The 23294-nt window shown below is 42.8% G+C and overlaps 1 protein-coding gene across 1 annotated transcript in view; it reads left to right on the forward strand.

Annotated features, from left to right (window-relative positions):
- LOC121547303 (glutamate receptor ionotropic, delta-1) overlaps positions 1-14228 on the forward strand; it is a 509157-nt gene extending 494929 nt beyond the window's left edge. The window contains exons 15-16 of the mRNA XM_041858495.2: positions 4698-4938; positions 11906-14228. Coding sequence (XP_041714429.1) covers positions 4698-4938; positions 11906-12337 — 673 coding nt within the window. The 3' untranslated portion in view covers positions 12338-14228. The remainder of the gene's footprint in view (positions 1-4697; positions 4939-11905) is intronic.
- Positions 14229-23294: the final 9066 nt, after the last annotated feature.

Here is a 23294-nt window from a genome sequence, read left to right on the forward strand (position 1 = left end):
CCAAAACTTCCACCTCAGAAACTATAATTGTTTCACTGAACCACCCGAACAAAAACTCTCCCAACTTCCACCTTTAGAAATCAGAATTGTTGTGAACCACAGCGGTTCAATGTTTAAAGGAATAGACTCAACCCACTTTATTCAGCTAGCTAACTATGACACCATAGCTAACTAGCATGCTAGCATCCAATAACACACAGTTTAGCACCAACACTTGGTCACAACAAACCACCAATAGTGTGTTAACACACTAAGCAGATAATTCGTGTCCGTGTCTAGCCTGATCAACTCTATGTGAAGGATATGTGTCGCGCTGCATGAGGCAAATAGTGGTCACACCAGATAATGACTGGTTTTCTGATCCAAGCCACAACCTTTCTTTTTAAGGTATCTGTGACCAACAGTGACCAAGTAAAGTACAGATACCCCAAAAAACAACTTTAGTAGTTATTTTAAGTATTTGTACTTAAGTACTTTACACCACTGACTGGAAATACAGACACGCATCTGTTGGTCACAGATACCTTAAAAAGAAAGGTTGTGGCTTGGATCAGAAAACCAGTCATTATCTGGTGTGACCACTATTTGCCTCATGCAGCGCGACACATATCCTTCACATAGAGTTGATCAGGCTGTTGATTGTGGCCTGTGGAATGTTGTCCCACTCCTCTTCAATGGCTCTGCAAAGTTGCTGGATATTGGCGGGAACTGAATGGCACAACAATGGGCCTCAGGATCTCATCACAGCATTCAAATTGACATAGATAAAATGCAATTGTGTTCATTGTCCATAGTTTATGCCTGCCTGCCGATACCATAACCCCATCACCACCATGGGGAACTCTATTCACAACGTCGACATCAGCAAACTGCTTGCCCACACGATCCCATACACGCTGTCTGCCATCTGCCCGGGATTCATCCGTGAAGAGCACACTTCTCCAGCGCGCCAGTGGCAGTTACGACGTCAAACTGCAATCAGGTCAAGACCCTGGTGAGGACGTTGAGCACGCAGATGAGCTTCCCTGAGATGGTTTCTGACAGTTTGTGCAGAAATTCTTCAGTTGTGCAAACCAACAGTTTCATCAGCTGTCCGGGTGGCTGGTCTCAGACGATCTCGCAGGTGAAGAAGTCAGATGTGGAGGTCCTGGGCTGGCGTGGTTACACATGGTCTTCGGTTGTGAGGCCGGTTGGACATTCTGCCAAATTCTTTAAAACGATGTTGGAGGCAGCTTATGGTAGAGAAATGAACATTCTATTCTCTTGCAACAGCTCTGGTGGACATTACTGCAGTCAGCATGCCAATTGCACGCTCCCTCAAAACTTGAGACATCTGTGGCATTGTGTTGTGTGACAAAACTGGACATTTTAGAGTGGCCTTTTATAGTCCCCAGCTCAAGGTGCACCTGTGAAATGATCATGTTGTTTACACAGCTTCTTGATATGCCACACCTGTCAGGTGGTTGGATTATCTTGGCAAAGGAGGAATGCTCACTAACAGGGATGTAAACAAATTTGTATACAACATTTTAGAGAAACGTATTGTGCATATGGAACATTTCTGGGATCTTTTATTTCTGCTCATGAAACATGGGACCAACACTTTACATGTTGTGTTTATATTTTTGTTCAGTATATTTACATTCCCCCTTTAAATTATATATTATCAGACATATATGTTGTAGCACAGTTAGAATGGGGTTGTATAATGCTTTGAGTTTGGATTATTTCTCACTAAACCACCCTTGAGGAGCTACTTGTTGTATTTGAATTACAGAGTAGGGGATCATTGCAACATATCTTGACTCTGTGTATCATGCAGCTCTTTGTTTTGTCACCAATCAGAGACGTCTAACTCATTGTGATCTCTACACTGCTGTCGGATTTACATCACTAGCAACAGGCAGGCTCAAACACTGGTACATTCTTATTTATAAGACATTTTAGGGAAACTGCCATTTTATCTATCGTCTCTTCTAGCTCGAAATAAAAACACATATAAGCTCAGATCTCAATCTTGTTTTATGCTAAGAGTCCCGAAAACTAGAACCGAGCATGGAAAAGGTACTTTCATTACTCAGCCCCTTGGTCTTGGAATTCCCTCTAAGCCAACCTAAAACTCCAGGGCCTGGTGTCCCTGGAGGAGTTCAAAGGACAAATAGATGAACAGGTTGTTGAGACATGTAGTTCTTCCTAGTTGTCACTAGTTTGCGTTGCCTTATCTAAGGAAGCATGTTGTTTTACTTCCCACACACCACACACATGCCTGCGTACACACACACACACATCCACTGTTTGTTTGCTGTTGTATTTGTGCTGTTGCCAATGTCTTCTGTCTGTGTTGTCCGTTTTGTCTTACATTGTTTTTTTGTGTGTTTTTTTTTAAATCCCAGCCCCCGTCCCCACAGGAGGCCTTTTGTCTCTTGCCAGGCCATCATTGTAAATAAGAATTTGTTCTTAATTGACTAGCCTGCTTAAATAAAGGTTAAATAAACTTTATCAGCACAGGTTGCAATCAATAAATACCTTTCATGTTCCAGCTTAGTTGGCTTATGAAATCAACCTATTATGAATTCATAACCAGCGTTGTTGGTTTGGATGAAAGAATAATCATTCAACATGAGTTAACATGATTCTGCTAATTACTTCCACGAAAAAAGGTTCATAATGGATAATTGAACTCAATACTGTACTTGGGCATTAACAACGTTTGAAAGTCTTTGGTTATTAGTTGCAGGATGCTGATTGGGTAAATCTGTCCATAATCACGTCAGCTACAGGACTGTTTCGCTAGCACAGACTGGAATATGTTCCGGGGATTCATCCGATAATATTAAGGAGTTTACCACATCAGTCACCGGCTTCATCAATAAGTGCATCGACGACATCGCCCCCACAGTGACCGTACATACATATCCCAAGCAGAAGCCATGGATTACAGACAACCTCCGTACTGAGCTAAAGGCTAGAGCTTCCGCTTTCAAGGAGCTGGACACTACCAGGATGTGTACTCAGAGCATGCGCTAACCAGCTGGCAAGTGTCTTCACTGACAGTCCTGTCTAGAGAACGCCAAGATAACCTGTCTAAATGACTATTGCCATGTAGCACTCACATCTGTAGCCATAAAATGCTTAGAAAGGCTGGTCCTGGCTCACATTGGCACCATCATCCCAGACACCCTGGACCCACTCCAATTCGCATACCGCCCCAACCGATACACAGATGACGGCATCTCTATTGCACTATTTTTCTATTACAGTATTTTTTGTTGGGAAGGACCCGTAAGTAAGCATTTCACTGTTAGTCTACACCCCTTGTTTACGAAGCATGTGACAAATACAATGTGATTTGATTTAACCAATTAGGACTGTGTAATCATATTGGCCAAGCATTTCCCCAAAATCAATCCCAAAATCACTGTCTTGACTGCATTCCCACACATCTTGTTTTGATTCTTCTCAGGTATAAGAGCTCCAAAGCATCCGTGAGAACAACCCCAAATGTTTAGTCACACTATCTTTTAGATAAGAAATCTAACTCTCTTCAACGCAGTGAAAATAAACAGTTTCCTTTGTTTGCGATGAGTGCCATCCCAACTCCACAACCAGAATGAACTGCCGTTCTAGTGACTAAAACACAGATCTTAGGATACAGACAATGATTCTTCTACAAAGCAGAACCAGTTTCAACCAGCTTGTCATGCTTAGATCAGGTTTGATCTGGGGCTCATGGAGGCCACACGCCCACACCATTGATAAATCGCTGATGCGGTGGAACATTTGAAACCTCTCCACTCTTCCGAGGTGTGCTTTGTCAGGGCCCTTCAGAGTGCACACTCAGTATGCAGGGCCACAACAAGTGAAGAGCGGGGTCAGAGCTTAAGCGATGAGGTCCCTCCGTGGAAGATTCCCTATAATTCCTATCCCCACCACACTGAACTGAACACTGTCCCTCTATCTACGCTCATGATGGCCTGGATGAATGTCCATCTGGGAAATACAGGGCTAACAGAGTGGGGGTGGGATGTGCTTTGAGGACAGCTGGGAGGCTGCTCAGGGGGTAATAACAGGCTGAACCAGAATGTCATCTCCTCTACAGGGACGGATTCATCTTACTTGCCACCGTCCCCCTACCCATCATCATAATCCATTCCCCTTCCTCCATCCCTCTCTCTGTGCCCTCGTCTATCCATAACCTTAGAAATTCATTTTTTGTGCTCTTTTTCATCACAGAAATTGCTGTGGCGGTAGTGTTTGCCCACAGGGGCGGTTCTCTGATAATGGTATTTTCCTCTTTGCCACGGCTCTTTTTCTTTTAATTAAGCAGTTCTTCACTCTGTTTTATTTTGGATTTCATTTGTGGCAATGAAGGACTACAAAAGCTGACATTTAATGAAGTTTACTGTCGGGTTTAATTCGTTGAGCAGGCATAATTCAAACAAATCACACTTAAAATGCTGTGCTGTGGGAATTGTCACAAATGAATGCGTTCATCTGCAGAAGATAATAGCAGGTCTGTCTTTCATTCTTCCTTTAGTGCCATGATAGCATATGAGTAGTAGATATGCAACTAGGGTCCTAAAGTCCTTAGTCTCAATCCTTTGTGTAACAGTCTTCAAACTTAATATAACAGCCTGTTTTGAGCGAAGCAGAGGAAGCATACGTCTCTCACACCCAGATATTTCCCCTCCTTGCAGGATCCTGGAGTTGCAGGAAAAAGGGGACCTGGACATCCTGAAGCAGAAGTGGTGGCCGCGTACAGGCCGCTGTGACCTCAACAGCCACTCCAATGCCACGCCCGACGGGAGGTCCCTGAAGCTGCACAGCTTCGCCGGGGTCTTCTGTGTCCTGGCCGCCGGACTGCTGCTGGCCTGCCTGGTTGCCGGCCTGGAGATGTGGTGGAACAGCAACCGCTGCGGGCAAGAGCAGCCCAAAGAGGTGACCGAGCACAGAGCCCGGAGGCCAGGGCAGCAGGGGGAGGACACTGCCACACTCTACTTTAAGGATCCAGCCGCAGACCACAGCCCCGATTTAGTCGAACTCCAGTACACGCAGTTGTAGATTGTGCTCTGATTGAAATCAAATTTGGTCCCCCTTATCTATCCCCCTCTCTTCTCTGAAACCAAATCCATCTGTTTTTGTATGGCATACGTACCTCACACAGCTCACAGATAAACACGAATCCCCCTTATAATTTTTTTACTAATATATTTCCATCTTGATTATTTATATATTTTTGAAACTCTTCGAATTTGATCATCAGTGTATGTTAATCACACATCATCGGTGTATGTTAATCACACATCATCGGTGTATGTTAATCATAAACCCTTAAGCTGCCTTCAGGATAACAAACTGCCCAACCAATATGTTTTTTGAGATAAGCAATTCCTGCATTTTTCACAAATCTCTTACTAACATGTCAGAACAACTCATTTCGGACAGTGATGAGCATCAGTCCCCAGCAAATCTTCCAGTCACATACTTTGTATTGAATTCTTGTCAAAACCCTTTTCAGTTTTGCCATTTTCAATTCAGCAAGATTCTCTGTAGGAACATTAACTAACTATGTCCAGATTAAATGCATAGAAATAGAATGAATAGAACAGGCAAATCATTGACTTGAATGGGGATACCCATTCTGTTAATTATGTTTATATGCATTTAATCCTATCCGATAGGTGAAATCCAGATACCTTTTGAAAAACTGGGCCCAGAGGATTACACTTTCAAAGGGAGATTTGAACACCTTTTTAAATGTCTTATTTCAGAGTAAATCCATTCATCTATTTGATTCATGTCAGTGTGAATCAGCCGAATATGACATTTCTGAGAAAACGTCAGTATCGAGTTTGTTTTAAGTTCCCCGTAAGATTAGTGTTCCTGAAATAATCAAAACCCATTGATTACCAACACAGTTCCTTACCCTGAATTGTGAACACATTCACACTGCCTACCACAGAGAACCCTTTTCATTGATTCTCGTAAGACTTTCTTTCCCCTGCTAAGTGCCTGCTAATCTGATTTACGCCGATTACACCTTATACCTCATTGCCAGTTCACGTTAAGCCTTTCTTATTAGTTTAATCCACTCAAGTTACTGCGATGATGTCAACATGTCTACAGAGGCCTCTCACATGAGAGAGTTACTCTCCCCTTGCATGTGACATGGGACAGGTTAAGGCTTGACATGGATCCGTAAACTAAAGTGTGAGCAGAAACAGGATGTTTGCATGGGTCTGTCACCCCACAGCAATAAGAGCCACTATATCTGTCCAACCCAGTCCATAATCCCTAGTAATTCACTGTGTGACGTCTTATTGCAATTATATGTCAATGTGGACATCCATACGTATTTATTCTTGACTGTTCTATGATCTCGTGCAGGTTACTAAGGATTACAGACTGGCAAGGGTTTCTGGTCCATTGACATATAATGACATTACCACTGCTTCACCGGAAGGGAGGAAGGACATTTGGACAGAGAGAGAAAGAGACTGGGATGAAGCAGAAGCTATTGACACAGGTCAGAATAGAGCTCCTAAGATCTGATTTGTGCTGCTGCATTTAAGAGGCACTCTGATCTGTCCGATTGGGCTTGGGGGGATCTTGATCTAAAACTCCACACCACCATCTCATTTCTGGCAATCTTTCTATTTTCTGATTGTTATTCTGTTTCTTCTCCATTTTTGGTTAGTTGCGTTGTAGTGGATGGATGCATGCATGACAAGGGCTTGTCTCTCACCCTCACGTAGAAACATTGTATGGGGAACAAGAGGAAGTTAATTCAGTGACATTTTCTATGAACTACACTAGCAGTCAAAAGTTTGGACACACCTACTCATTCAAGGGTTTTCCTTTATTTTTACTATTTTCGACATTGTAGAATAGTGAAGACATCAAAACTATGAAATAACACATATGGAATCATGTAGTAACCAAAAAAGTGTTAAACAAATCATAATATATTTTATATTTGAGATTCTTTAAATAGCTACCCTTCGCCTTGATGACAGCTTTGCACACTCTTGGCATTCTCTCAACCAGCTTCATGAGGTAGTCACCTGGACTGCATTTCAATTAACAGGTGTGCCTTCTTAAAAGTTAATTTGTGGAATTTATTTCCGTCTTAATGCGTTTGAGCCAATCAGTTTTGAGGTATACAGAAGATAAACCTATTTGGTAAACAACCAAGTCCATATTATGGCAAGAAGAGCTCAAATAAGCAAAGAGAAACGACAGTCCATCATTACTTTAAGACATGAAGGTCAGTCATTCTGGAAAATGTCAAGAACTTTGAAAGTTTCTTCAAGTGCAGTCGCAAAAACCATCAAGCGCTATGATGAAACTGGCTCTCAGGAGGACCACTGTTACAGGAGTGGGTCGCAGTTCCGGAGCGACCCACTAGGTGTCATCCTCCGACAACCTTAGGCATCAGTATCCTATTGGTGTCACCTGTGTCTACCTGTTCACCTGTGTATTTATGCCCTCACTTCCCTGTGTTCCCTTGCTCAGTTTTCTCTGTTAGTTTCTCTATGTCCAGCAGTACTACTCAATGTCTGATCAGAGACCTATGTACAGGTACTTGAGAAGTGTTCTCCCTGTTTCGTTATTTGTTTCAGTCGTAGGTAATATTTAGTATTTTGGCTGTCAGACGGTTTTTGGAGACTTGTTTGCTCCGCCTTTCTTTTATTGTGATGATCCTTGTTTCACCATCTCTGCCTACTGTATATCCTGCATCGCACCTGGGTCACACCTCACACCAACCCTTACAGACCACCACAGGAATGGAAGACCCAGAGTTACCTATGCTGCAGAGGATAAGTTCATTAGAGTTACCAGCCTCAGAAATTGCAGCCCGAATAAATGCTTCACAGAGTTCAAGTAACAGACATATCTCAACATCAACTGTTCAGAGGGGACTGTGTGAATCAGGCCTTCATGGTCGAATTGCTGCAAAGAAACCACTACTAAAGGACACCAATAATAAGAAGAGACTTGCTTGGGCCAAGAAACACGAGCAATGGTCATTAGACCGGTGGAAATTTGTCCTATGGTCTGTAGACCAAAATTGAGATTTTTGGTTCCAACCGCCGTGTCTTTGTGAGACGCGGTGTGGGTGAACGGATGATCTCCGCATGTGTATTTCCCACCATAAAGCATGGAGGAGGAGGTGTTATGGTGTGGGGGTGCTTTGCTGGTGACACTGTCAGTGATTTATTTAGAATTCAAGGCACACTTAAGCAGCATGGCTACCACAGCATTCTGCAGCGATACGCCATCCCATCTGGTTTGGGCTTAGTGGGACTATCATTTGTTTTTCAACTGGACAATGACCCAACACACCTCCAGGCTGTGTAAGGGCTATTTTACCTAGAAGGAGAGTGATGGAGTGCTGCATCAGATGACCTGGCCTCCACGACCCCCCGACCTCAACCCAGTTGATATGGTTTGGGATGAGTCGGATGGCAGAGTGAAGGAAAAGTAGCCAACAAGTGCTCAGCATATGTGGTAACTCCTTCAAGACTGTTGGAAAAGCATTCCAGGTGAAGCTGGTTGAGAGAATGCCAAGAGTGTGCAAAGTTGTCATCAAGGCAAAGGGTGACTATTTGAAGAATTTCAAATATAAAATATATTTTGATTTGTTTAACACTTCTTTAGTTACTACATGATTCCGTATGTGTTATTTCATAGTTTTGATGTCTTCACTATTATTCTACAATGTAGAAAATAGTAAAAATAAAGAAAACCCCTTGAATGAGTAGGTGTGTTCAAACGTTTGACTGGTACTGTACCTCAATATGATGCTTTATGAAGGCATTTATTGTGCCTTATATTACATACATAGTGAAATATAACACTTGTTATAAGCAGTCATGACTGTCTGCATACATATCTCTAAATGTGTTTGTAAAGTTTGACCAATGTGCTGTATAGAATTTGTTTCAGATACAGAGATGAGCCACAATACAGGACTTATGCATAATCATAATAGTCTTATACATATGGAGGCCACTTTGAAAACAGCTTACTCAAGCCCAGATAAATCATTCAAACAAATGTCAGGCCACCATGGATGGATAGAGTGGTTTTATAGTTTTATGTTTTCAGAGTTGTTTTTGCATTACGAAAGCTTTCACACTGCAGAGCATGTTGTTATTTCCCCTCAATATAAACCAACACACTCTTATTAAAACACTGGTGCAGTGGTTTGATTTGAGGCAGTTATTTGTTTAGGCGTGCTGCCAATGCGACAAGATTCTAAACATATTTTAATGAGGTGCCAGTCTGCTAAAGCAATAGCCTTGGATGAGAGGTTTTAATTAGCATTAAGAGTTTTTTATGATACAGGATTGATACTGTTGTAAATTATCTGTTGACAAAGTCTTCAGAACAAATTATATCAAGATTATATCTTTACATTCCGGAAGGTTCAAGCTGATATGGGAAGCAATGAGGAAACACAGTTGTTTGTCTGTAATAATACTTGACATTGATCTATCAAGATTGATTAAGTGGCTTAACATTTAGGACCTCCTCTAGAAGACATTGTGTTGTGCTTTTAGTTGGGAGGCTGTGGTATAATGTGCTTATGGCAGGCAGTTGATATTGACAAGAGGAATAGTAAATTATGTAGAATCACAGTGGAGTTTAGTTACACTGTTTGATGCAGCACTGATCCCATTGAAAGTGCATGGCTTCTGATCATTATGAGAAGAGTCAGTTGATTTCAAGGTATTTCTGCATCTATGTTGCCAAACAACATCCATTATAATTGCATAGTAAGAAGGATACTCTTTATTTCCAGTGCATTAGGGTAGTCACTAGACTAGAGAGTTTCCAAAAAAATTGCATAAAGATGGTTGAAATAGTTATTCATTTCCCTAAGTGCAATATAATCAAAGCCAACCTTTCTTTCATTTGTAGAGCATGTCGTACCTAGCATAAAATAGTAAATCATCATCCGTCTTCGTAGAAACACATTTCTGATTATGTCTTCCATTCCAAAACATGTCTTATTTTCATTGGTTGGTTTTGTACTCCATATATAGAATCTTAACCTCTGCAGTGTGTTGTGTTGTATATGTACTGAACATAAGGATAAACTTGGATTTTGTCTCCATATTCAGTTATTTAACTAATATCATCATTGAGTCAGACCATTACTGGAGCCAAGTTGTGCCTGCCTACAAAGTAGCCTTTTGCAATAGCCTAGTGTAGCCTCCAAGTGCTAGGACACGTCTCCTGATTGGCTAGTGATACCTACTACCCTGAAGTATGTTTTGTCCTCTACCTTTAGATGTTCCAATGTAGCATATTTTGTCAGCAACAAACCTCTCAAGTGTCAATTAGCTTATAACTCGTATGCATGACCACAGTCATCCAAAGACACAGACACATCTGTCAGCCACAGCAGCTCAGATGTATTAAATATATTGATCTGATATCAAATCAATTCACCTGACCAACATCACGAAGTAGTTGATTGAGAGGTAGTGCTGAGCTTTTAACTGAAATGTCGGTTGTTTTTCCGTTTTTAAATAACTAACTGACCGAAGTCAGTTTAATTATTTGAATTCCATTTCATTTGGTCTTTTTCTGTGAGCTCGATGCTCAGTTTCTGTAGAGATAAATCAGGTCAAGCTCGAACTGTGCGATTTAGTAGGGAGTTGTAGTTTCCAATAGGCCAATATTATACATAGTTTAGTGCAGAAAACCTGGTAATTAACTACAATGACAATAATCCATTGCGCGCCCGTCTACTTGTCCGATCTGTGTGGAGCAGACACAGAGACCTCGTTGATGGAGAGAAGAGAGAAGGCGCGAGAGGGATAGCAGTTGCTTTGCGAGGTATACTACCCGAAAATACATGATCTAATTGATTGATAGTTGGTATTCAGCAGTTATAAAAGTATGCCTTATTTACTTTGAAGAACTACTAAAATTGTGATTTATGTCAGACAGGCAGCAGCTCTATAGAGATGAGATGATGACTTGGAATGAAATAAAGTCATCAAATAAAACAAGTATTTTATTAAAGTAAAGTAATGTGAATACATTATGGTTAATAAGTGATAAGCATTAATGGGTAGTCACTACCATCATGTGATTTTTATTCGATTTCAAATGTTACAGCATTCAACCCACATAACGCGTAGTGCATTCAATACATACCTTTTTTTCTTCTACGAAATCGAAGAACCGTGATTATCTTTTATAATATAATCTAAATCGAACCGACTTCAAAAAGCACTAATCGCTCAGCACTATTGAGAGGTAGAACAGACACTGTAAAAGCCCATGTATGGCCATCTAAATAGGACACCAATACATTACCTCAACTTTACTTCAATATACTGTAGCATCAGCAATGAGTTATCCATGTATGACCATCTTAATGTAACATGTAATACATTACTTCAACTTTACATTTCACTTACTGTAGCACCAGCAATGCCTAGCATCCTTAAGTTACTTTTCCTGTCCAACAGATGCTTGAGTGGGTTCTCAGAAGCCTAAGGTTACATGGCGTCCCAGATCAGTCAGTAGAGGTTAGGATGTAGCTTGGCTCCAGCATTGGTGTCGTCTGTCAAAGATGTGTCACCCCTTACTAAACATCAAACTGTCTATGTCCACTGGCCAAGTTTGATTTCAAGGTGCACATTCTATACACCTGTAATTGAGTCACCTCAATTCCGATTGGGCACTTAAAACGGAAATTACTCAATCAGCATGTTGAGTGAAACAATCAAAGAGGCTTGGGAAACAAACCACCTCAAAAAAGCTAAGGAAGAGGAGAGGGAAACTAAATGCATGGAGCTGGTGAAAAGCCTGAGAACCCCATGGGGAACAGCCCATCTCAGCCTCTGTGTCCCTTCCTCCCCCTTTCTCTTTCACCCTCTAGGACAAGGAGGTGAATCTGGAACAGGTGCATCGGCGTATGAACAGTCTTATGGACGAGGACATGGCGCACAAGCAGATCCCTGGCCCGTCTATCGAGATCTCTGCGCTGGACATCGACAGCATGCAGCCCAGCCGGCAGCTGGAGTCTGTGCGGGACTACCCGGGCACGGGCCTGTCTGTGAGCACCTATCTCCCGGGGGAGGGCCATGGGGGGGGCCTGGGTCGGACACTAGCTCAGGGCCCTGGCAGCACACTCCACCACCACCCCCCCAGCAGCTCCACCATCCCCTCCATTCAGTGCAAACACAGAGCTCCCAACGGGGGGCTGTTCCGACTGAGTCCCGCCAAGACACCCATGCCAATGTCATACCAGGGAGTTCCCGGAGGACCCATCCCAGAAGCCATTGAGCCCACCCACAGTACATCCATCTGATGGTGCCTCAACGTCACATCTCCTACCCCTCACCTGATTTTTGTGGGGTATTATTGGGGGGAAAAAATAAAATAAAAATAAAAATAGGGAAAGTGTACAAACAAGAGAAATAAGAGATTTTTATTACCTGTTGAACAACTGACGTCAAAGGAACAGCAATTTTTTCTTGTATATATTTGTAAATACTGAGAGAACGAAGTGAAGTAAAAGTGTATTTTGAATATTCTCAATTTTTGAAGTTGAGTTATAAAAAAACAAAATAAGATTAAAAAAAACAAAAAGATAAAAAAATGACTGTTTGAATGGCTTTGTAAATGTTGTTCTATATGAATAATAACGCAAATTAATTGTGATTGTTTTCTAAGTGCCGAAATAATGTCTCTCCACAGTTCATTCTTAGATTACCATGCACCATAGGACATAATGTGGAACACCATCTGTTTTGCACCTCTTTAACAACCTTATACTTCAGTATCAGATGAGAATATTCCAAATAGATGGATTCATTTTGTTTGTAAGACATATATACATTTGTCAAAAAAACTTCTTTTTTTCTACCTTAAAGTCTTGGTGAATCATTGATTAAGGCTGAAACTGAAATAAACATTGTTTCTCATGAGTTCTACAGATTTATGAAATTAATGGTATTTCATAGAGCTCAATTTCAGCCCTATGCTATCAAAGGAAAAGGGAGATACAGTCTCAGTCAGCCCCCAACAGCAAAGAAAGGCAGGCCTAGTGGTACTAGTGACGTGTACAGTATAACATCAGCCACATTAGGGGAATGTTCCAAGGGAACCTTTAACTGACAGAAATCATGACTGAATCATGTCCCTTCTAGTGTATGCTACATGTTTCCTTGATTGAGTGGGAGGGATGTTTAAAACAAAACTTGTATTTTTACATTTAACAAAAAAAGGCTCATTTTAGGAAAAGATATATGCATTCATTTTGTACTTAAGGATTTATTATTGAAAAGCTGTATACAGGTTGTCTCCTTTCAGAGCAGTGAAGTCATTTGAACTGCAGAGGGAGAAAAGTAGATATATAATATGGTTATATCTCATATTTATCATTTGTAATAGAGTAATTATCACCAAGGAAGATGGAAGATAAAGGAGTGATATCAAAATTATGAACTATTAGTGTTGGTAATAGCAGTTCAGGTGGCATATCCTAATGTCTAAATACTGATGGAGCACTGTTCATAAAACACATTTTCCCATCAATTAACCTGGGCACTTTACAGAGCAGCAGTTTATATCACATTTACAACTGAAGATGAACTGCAAAACTTTACCAAGACTTTCATAAGTGCAATTAAAATGCAATTATGTCCTGCAGTATACTTCCTGTTTCTGTTTATTTCCTTTAGCCTGTCATACTGGAAAACTCATTGCCAGGAAGTGAGATAGTGAATGTCAGTCTCAGTGGATATATTGTGTTGTCGTTCGTCACATCCTGTATGCACAATACAACGTGTACCAGGAGTACTGATAGGTGATCTATACTCATACTGTTAAAAAGGTTTTCATTTACTGGATTATCCTTACCTCTTGGAAAATGTAACCAATTGCCACGCAGAACCTTTGAGGGAAAGCAAAGAACAATAATTAAGTGATGTCATGAGAATAAACAGAACTACCATACCTCAAAGTGAGAGAATCATGTTTCGCATCACCCGTTCTCCGCTCATGCTTTTCAAACAAAATTGGCGAGGTTGTAAGCCTGTATATTTTGTACAAGTAGTTAATAATGTGAACCAAAGTGATCTCATTTTACACTGTGTTCTGCATACAACCTGTGGCTCTAATCAGCTAACAGTGGTGAAAAGGAAGTCGCACGTTACTGTACTGTAAGGGTTTAGTGTGTTTCACTGCCTTACTGTATACCCCCCGTTACTGTATCAATGCCCACACCACAAGATTAAAGAAAAGATTATAAAAAGCTATCATAGCATATAGTCTGTAACAGTACATCTAAGGGAGACTCTTATTTTATTTATGAATATGCTGCTTGGAGTTTCTTAATCTTTAATAAAGAAATATGGTTTACATATGTTTGTTTCTATGATTCATAGGGCATGTAACGATGGATAACCCATACAGTACATGTGCATGTGCCAGTATTATAAACAGTTTGTCCTATATTCATTTTTTTTGATACATTTTGAAAACATTAACAATTTATTTTCAACTTTGAAAACCATTTCTCGTACTAAATGATATCATAGAAGTCATTTCTGCCTTGCTTTATTTGCTTTAATGCTCTCACTATGATACAAATGAAAATCATCCCTTTGAGGTGGTGCTCCGATAACTGGCCAACATGAAGGAAATTAATCCAACAGATAGCTGAGAATGACAGAATCAACAAGTATCTCTTCATCACAACAGGGCCTTTACTTAGGCCTAGATTCAATCAGATAAAGCATTAACCGGCAATAGCCGACACCAGCATAGCTGATGTTTTGGCGGTGTCAGAGGTGTAACTGCGTTGGTTCTGTCAAATTGGTGAGCAGCTGCTCTTGATCATTGTCACAAAGCCACACCCGTCCCACTCGCGTTAGAAGTTCAGAATGAGAAAGTGTAGGCTATATAGAAATAATGACACTCAAATTGAAAATCATTTTAAAAAATGAGGATTTCTATGAGCCTAATCGAGGTGTAGATTTCATCGCACATTCCAGTGTTCGAACTTGTAAACAAGTGTCATGTCTTGCCCTCATGGGCTGAGGATCAAAGATGCCGGCTAGGCAAAGGTTTGAACACCCCCTTTCCTAGGGGCCAGTTTTATGACCGGTCGTAAATTCCTTGCAGAAATGTTATTTTCCGTGCCATGCAGTATTGGGAGAGGGAATTTCCCTGTGAGACAAAGGAAGTCTTCCCGCCAAGACTCCAACATCCAAAAGTGGATAATGAAACAATATTCCTACTTAAAAGAATGTGGGAAATGGTCGGTGGGGATTTAAAGAACAATCATGTCGAATTCGTTACTATGTTGTGATATCATTAAAGACGGTGGAACAACATAACTGTATCTCTGGGGTTGAACACTTCCCAATTATGAGGTTTGCATCTAATTGTTGTATGAAACGAATGATTAAGTATAATAATACTTTTGTGAAGATAATGTGATTTTAGCATTCTAGATGAGATTATTGTTTTCCATATTGATTTGTTATCAGTCAGTGGCCATGCCCAGATTAGCACAAACATGATGGAATGCCCCTTTTACCCTGAGTGCATAAAAAGCCTCGTGACAAAATTCACCTCAGACCAGGAAGCCACACGGCTTAAAATGGTTGACACTCTACAAGACCAGCAGACGTGAAGTGTGAGCTAAACGTTACAAAATGGTTTAAAACTACAACTCCATTACCAAAGGAAGACCAAGCATACTACGGTATAAGACGGATGTTGCAAATGGTTGAATTCCTACAAGACCAAGAAGCGTGAAGCTGAAGCTACACGTTACAAAATAGTTAGACCAGAAAGACCAGAAAACGTGGGACGTTAGTCCACACGTTTGAAATGGAGAAACTCTGAAACTCTCAACCTCTACACGAGGTGAAGAAGAAGACAATGCACTAGACCTTATCATTTCAGTCTGCAGCTGGCATGTATAGTCGTCTAGAGAACTTTCACTAAAGACACGAATTGGGAAGGACAATCCCTCTCAGACAACCGCTGGTACATCTGAAGTATCCATTATAACCACTACTACGACCAGAAACTCTACCAAGGACATTGGGATCTCTGGTGGGCAAACCAGAGTCCTACATCATCAACTCAAGGACAGCTACACGTAAATACATGTTGCATTTCTAATCCGAATGAGCGTTTAGTGGGGTTTTAAGCATTTGTATTTCCGTGAGCGTAGTTTCCAAAGTAACCACGATAGTTTGAATCTCTGTCTCTCCCTTACACTCTGACCCTCCTTCTACCCAAGCATTCATGCTATTGTTGGTCCAGTCCATTAGGGACCTGTTTTAATTGTATTACGTTAGTAATCAAAACCTATGTGTGTGTGTGTGTTTGTATTGTGTTATTATTTAGTTAATTAGTAAATAAATATTTAAGCCAACTTGTGTATTGCTGATTCATCAATAAGGTTAGGGTGAGTGACCCCTAGTGGTAAACAATCGCAAGTCATTTTTGAAAAATAAATCATTCTATGCGAGTGCAAAACATTTTAGTCATTTAGCAGACGCTCTTATCCAGAGCTACTTACAGTTAGTGAGTGCATACATTCTTTTTTAATTTTTTCATACTGGCCCCCAGAGAATCAAACCCACAACCCTGGCGTTGCAAACACCATGCTCTACCAACTGAGCTACATCCCTGCCGGCCTTTCCCTCCCCTACCCTAATTGTGCGCCACCCCATGGGTCTCCCGGTCACGGCCGGCTACGACAGAGCCTGGATTTGATCCAGGATCTCTAGTGGCACAGCTAGCACTGCGATGCAGTGCCTTAGACCACTGCGCCACTCGGGAGAATACTGCTTTGCTAGCACAGACTGGAACATGTTCCGTGATTCTTCAGATAGCATTGAGGAGTACACCACATCAATAACAGCTGTTCCGGATGACTATGTGATCACGCTCTCCGTAGCCAATGTGAGTAAGACTTTTAAGCAGGTCAACATTCACAAGGCCGCAGGGCCAGACGGATTACAAGGACGTGTACTCTGAGCATGTGCTGACCAACTGGCAAGTGTCTTCACTGACATTTTCAACATGTCCCTGACTGAGTCTGTAATAGCAACATGTTTCAAGCAGACCACCATAGTCCCCGTGCCCAAGGACACTAAGATAACCTACCTAAATGACTACCGACCCGTAGCACTGACGTCTGTAGCCATGAAGTGCTTTGAAAGGCTGGTCATGGCTCACATCAACACTATTATCCCAGAAACCCTAGACCCACTCCAATTTGCATACCGCCCCAACAGATCCACAGATGATGCAATCTCTATTGCACTCCACACTGCCCTTTCCCACCTGGACAAGAGGAACACCTATGTGAGAATGCTATTCATTGACTACAGCTCAGCATTCAACACCATAGTGCCCTCAAAGCTCAACACCTCCCTCTGCAACTGGATCCTGGACTTCCTGACGGGCCGCCCCCAGGTGGTAAGGTTAGGTAACAACACATCTGTCACACTGATCCTCAACATGGGGGCCCCTCAGGGGTGCGTGCTCAGTCCCCTCCTGTACTCCCTGTTAACCCATGACTGCTTGGCCAGGCACGACTCCAACACCATCATTAAGTTTGCCAACGACACAACAGTGGTAGGCCTGATCACCGACAACGATGAGACAGCCTATAGGGAAGAGGTCAGAGACCTGGCCGTGTGGTGCCAGGATAACAACCTCTCCCTCAACGTGACCAAGACAAAGGAGATGATTGTGGACTACAGGGAAAAAAAGAGGACTGAGCACGCCCCCATTCTCATCGACGGGGCTGTAGTGGAACAGGTTGAGAGCTTCAAGTTCCTTGGTGTCCACATCACCAACAAACTATCATGGTCCAAACACACCAAGACAGTCATGAAGAGGGCACGACAAAGCCTATTGCCCCTCAGGAGACTGAAAAGATTTGACATGGGTCCTCAGATCCTCAAAATATTATACAACTGCACCATCGAGAGCATCCTGACTGGTTGCATCACCGCCTGGTATGGCAACTGCTCGGCCTCCGACCGCAAGGCACTACAGAGGGTAGTGCGTACGGCCCAGTACATCACTGGGGCCAAACTTCCTGCCATCCAGGACCTCTATACAAGGCGGTGTCAGAGGAAGGCCCTCAAAATTGTCAAAGACTCCAGCCACCCTAGTCATAGACTGTTCTCTCTGCTACCGCACGGTAAGCGGTACCGGAGTGCCAAGTCTAGGTCCAAAAGACTTCTCAACAGCTTCTACCACCAAGCCATAAGACTCCTGAACAGCTAATCATGGCTACCTGGACTATTTGCACTGCCCCCCCACCCCCACCCCCCACCCCATCTTTTTACGCTGCTGCTACTCTGTTAATTATTTATGCATAGTCACTTTAACTCTACCCACATGTACATATTACTTAAACTACCTCAACTAGCCGGTGCCCCCGCAGATTGACTCTGCACCGGTACCCCCCTGTATATATAGCCTCCCTACTGTTATTTTATTTTACTTCTGCTCTTTTTTTAATTCTCCTTTAAAAAAATAAAATAAATTCACGGTTGGTTAAGGGCTGTAAGTAAGCATTTCACTGTAATGTCTGCACCTGTTGTATTCGGCGCATGTGGCCAATAAAATTTTATTTGATTTCTGCGACTTGTAAACACAACAGCTCGTTGGCTAACACTCTCAAACAAGCTCGGAATGAACACCCACAAGCTTACTATCATAGGCTTCGTTCAGCTTACTTTGGCCGACTCACTGAAACCAGAATGGAAGAGCTATTACCATTCAAACAAATATTTCTGTCGAACATGTATCCCACCTTCCTTACCTACTTGGGTCCTACAGCCCACGTTGGTTTGCCAATCTCAGAACTCAGAGAGCTTGCAAGCACAGCTTTTGAGGCATCAAAAGTGCGCAGCGCTAAGAGCCCTGACATCTCGATTTTGGAGTTTGAACAGAAGCACTGACTCCAGTTAGAGGGTGCATTATTAGGTATTTAAGCTTCAAGAGATGACGCACAACAACGGTTTCTACCACGAAACCACGATACCAATACCCACCACGGTCGAAATAACTGTAAAGTACATCGCCAGCGAAACGACTACCGCTACAATTGACCGGATCGCTACGTTCCTGCACCCAATCCAACCAAAGTGTAAGAGCACAAGTGTAACAAGGGTGAAAAAGGGTTCAATGACGACAGAAGTGTTACAGGAGGGGGTCGCAGTTCTTGAGCGACCCACTAGGTGTCATCATCCGACAACCTAGGCACCTCCTCACTCACAGTCTGGACTAATCATTATCTTATTGGTGTCACCTGTGTCTACCTGTTCACCTGTGTATTTATGCCCTCACTTCCCTGTTTTCTGTTGCTCTGTTTTCTCTGCTAGTTCTCGATGCCAAACAGTACTAATCAGTGTCTGATCGTGAGACGTATGTACAGGTACTTGAGAAGTGATCTCCCTGTCAGCCTGTTTTTTGAGCTCCTCCTTTATTTTTGCGTGACAAGTCCGTTATTTTGTATCCTGGTTTTGGGACCACCAGTAAAGATCCTTGTTTCACCATCTCTGCCTACTGCCTACTGTCTATCCTGCACCGCACCTGGGTCACACCTCACACCAACCCTTACACAGAAGCATACTCCAATACTCGCTAAAAGCTCTGCTAAGAGAAATAATGAACCGGAAAGAATTTGATAAACAGGAAAAAGACAAGTCACTATGACTAGACATGGAATTTGCTTGACAACAGGTCCACCAGAATTAACAACCTTAGCAAGGACGTTAACAATCAAATTGTTTACAATGAATCGAATGGCGTCAGTCCCGCAACTGACCCGATGATTCCCACTGGTGAAACACTGTGCCATATGGCAGAAAGATATCCTCGTCTCAGTTCGCAGGCACTGGAACGGTTGCCACACGTGGATGCTGTGGTGATTGACAGGCCACGACAGCCACTGAGCGTTTTCAAGATTTGGTTAAATGGTTACAGCCAATCTACTAACCACGCGGCTGCTGACAACTCATACAAAGGGTCCGACCTTTTCGTTTGTGCCTCGGACAGCAACACCCACCGCTGGTGGGGGGGTCCAAAGACACAAAGGGAGGGAATACTAGTCCAGACCCATGATGAGCCTCATCGAGGCCGGTGGGGGGGTTGAGCGTACGAGCAACACTGTAAGAGACCGCCAGAGCAGGAAACAAATCTAGTTGTAAACTTCTCCATGAGAATAGAGAGGAGCAGACAAGCCCCTTGACAGGGATAACCTTAGAACACATCTGAAATATCACTGAGGTGTACCACACTGGTCGTAAAAGAAGTCCAGTGGACTTTCCACCACCAAAACAAATGGCAACGATAATCATTCCTTGCCATGTGTAGTTCAGCTACAATGCAACTAGTAAAATTCTCTAATCAGGTATTCCGGTAGGATAACATTTCAGAATACACCGGTAGGATAGCTGGTCCCCTTGAGTACCAGTACCAATGCCAGTAACAGTCAGTCCAGCCACAATCAGTAAGAAGGTTAGAGACCTAACAAGTCACTCAGATTGCAACACGTGGAAGGGAATCTCCTAAAACACTCTTCTGATGGTTAACACACATGCCACTAATAAATAGAACCCTCCATTCAGGAGGAAAGTTATTAGAAGTCATGAACCATGATCACACCGCGTACGACTGGTTCAGTGCTTATAGAGTACTTCCGTCCTGAGGCTAGCTCCCCTGGGGATAACATAGCTATGAAATAGACTCCTTCATACCTATCGCCACTACAATGGTGTAATACACCGTGAAACCACTACAGGTTCCCTCAACACCAATTCTTACTGACCTCCAGGCATTGACATGAAAATTATCTGATTACGTCAGACTCATTCTGAACAGGTTGCAGCCTACCAGGATACTTGGGTTTTTTTCCCTTGGCATGTGCGCTTGTGTAAGCATAAACGCACATGTACAATGGAACATTTCATGAGGATTTACGCTAGAATCACTTAAGTGTTCGAGCAAAACACCAGCCTGGGTAAAGTTGAAAATGTACCCTGAGGCCTTTGATTCTACAGCTACCGTACTCACCAGTTTCTCCCCAGAAGTCCATAGGTCATCCCTGTATACTGTCTGAAGCTAGTGCCTTACAGCTGTAGACTTATCATGTAGTTATCAACTTAGGATAGTGCCTAAGCAACACACCACTAAGTGGGAAGACCCTAGACATGACATTAGACACAATGCCATGATAGATTTATTTAGCCAAGAACGTGGACGTATATAGAATACAGTCCAATTAGATGATTAAGGTGTGTAACAGTCAGTCCAGCCACAATCAGTAAGAAGGTTAGAGACCTAACAAGTCACTCAGATTGCAACACGTGGAAGGGAATCTCCTAAAACACTCTTCTGATGGTTAACACACATGCCACTAATAAATAGAACCCTCCATTCAGGAGGAAACACCTACGTGAGAATGCTATTCATTGACTACAGCTCAGCATTCAACACCATAGTGCCCTCTAAGCTCATCACTAAGCTAAGGATCCTGGGACTAAACACCTCCCTCTGCAACTGGATCCTGGACTTCCTGACGGGCCGCCCCCAGGTGGTAAGGGTAGGTAACAACACATCTGCCACACTGATCCTCAACACGGGGGCCCCTCAGGGGTGCGTGCTCAGTCCCCTCCTGTACTCTCTGTTCACCCATGACTGCATGGCCAGGCACGACTCCAACACCATCATTAAGTTTGCCGACGACACAACAGTGGTAGGCCTGATCACCGACAACGATGAGACAGCCTATAGGGAGGAGGTCAGAGATCTGGCCGTGTGGTGCCAGGACAACAACCTCTCCCTCAACGTGACCAAGACAAAGGAGATGATTGTGGACTACAGGGAAAAAAAGAGGACTGAGCACGCCCCATTCTCATCGACGGGGCTGTAGTGGAACAGGTTGAGAGCTTCAAGTTCCTTGGTGTCCACATCACCAACGAACTATCATGGTCCAAACACACCAAGACAGTCGTAAAGAGGGCACGACAAAGCCTATTCCCCCTCAGGAGACTAAAAAGATTTGGCATGGGTCCTCAGATCCTCAAAAAATTCTACAGCTGCACCATCGAGAGCATCCTGACTGGTTGCATCACCGCCTGGTATGGCAACTGCTTGGCCTCTGACCGCAAGGCACTACAGAGGGTAGTGCGTGCGGCCCAGTACATCACTGGGGCAAAGCTCCCTGCCATCCAGGACCTCTATACCAGGCGGTGTCAGAGGAAGGCCCTCAAAATTGTCAAAGACTCCAGCCACCCTAGTCATAGACTGTTCTCTCTGCTACCGCACGGCAAGCGGTACCGGAGTGCCAAGTCTAGGTCCAAAAGACTTCTCAACAGCTTCTACCCCCAAGCCATAAGACTCCCTGAACAGCTAATCATGGCTACCCGGACTATTTGCACTGCCCCCCCACCCCATCCTTTTTACGCTGCTGCTACTCTGTTAAGTATTTATGCATAGTCAGCTTTAACTCTACCCACATGTACATATTACCTCAACTACCTCAACTAGCCGGTGCCCCGCACATTGACTCTGCAACGGTACCCCCCTGTATATATAGCCTCCCTACTGTCACTTTATTTTACTGTATATATAGCCTCCCTACTGTCACTTTATTTTACTTCTGCTCTTTTTTTCTCAACACTTTTTTGTTGTTGTTGTTTTATTCTTACTTTTTTTGTTTAAAATAAATGCACTGTTGGTTAAGGGCTGTAAGTAAGCATTTCACTGCAATGTCTGCACCTGTTGTATTCGGCGCATGTGACCAATAAAATTTGATTTGATTTGATTTGATTTGGTAACTATATTTGTTTTCTCTTTTGTTTATACTTGATTTCATTTTGTTTCACTTTCTCTGACACAAAGTTATAGAGCCATAAACAAGTTCCCCATACAACCATCAGTTAGTGCCACAATGCCGCTCATTTGGGAAATACATGTAATTATGTATTTTGTGAGTGTGTGTGTGCGTTGTTAAGATCTGCCTAAGTTACTGCCCAGATCTACCAGCCTGGACGACCGGACGACGGGTCCGGAACGGCGATGCCCAACCAGGACGCCCGCTGACCATTCTTGTGGTAGACTGCTCCGTTGGAAGAAATCCTACCAGGGTAAACCACCAGAGGGGGACCACAACGGCGATTCCCAAGCAGGACATCCCCTGGTCATTCATGTGGTGGCCTGCAGCTTGCAGAGATCCTCCTAAGGTAAACCACCAGAGGGGGACCGCAACGATGATC

Source organism: Coregonus clupeaformis, chromosome 31 (genome assembly GCF_020615455.1).
Source record: "Coregonus clupeaformis isolate EN_2021a chromosome 31, ASM2061545v1, whole genome shotgun sequence".
In the NCBI taxonomy this organism is placed as follows: domain Eukaryota; kingdom Metazoa; phylum Chordata; class Actinopteri; order Salmoniformes; family Salmonidae; genus Coregonus; species Coregonus clupeaformis.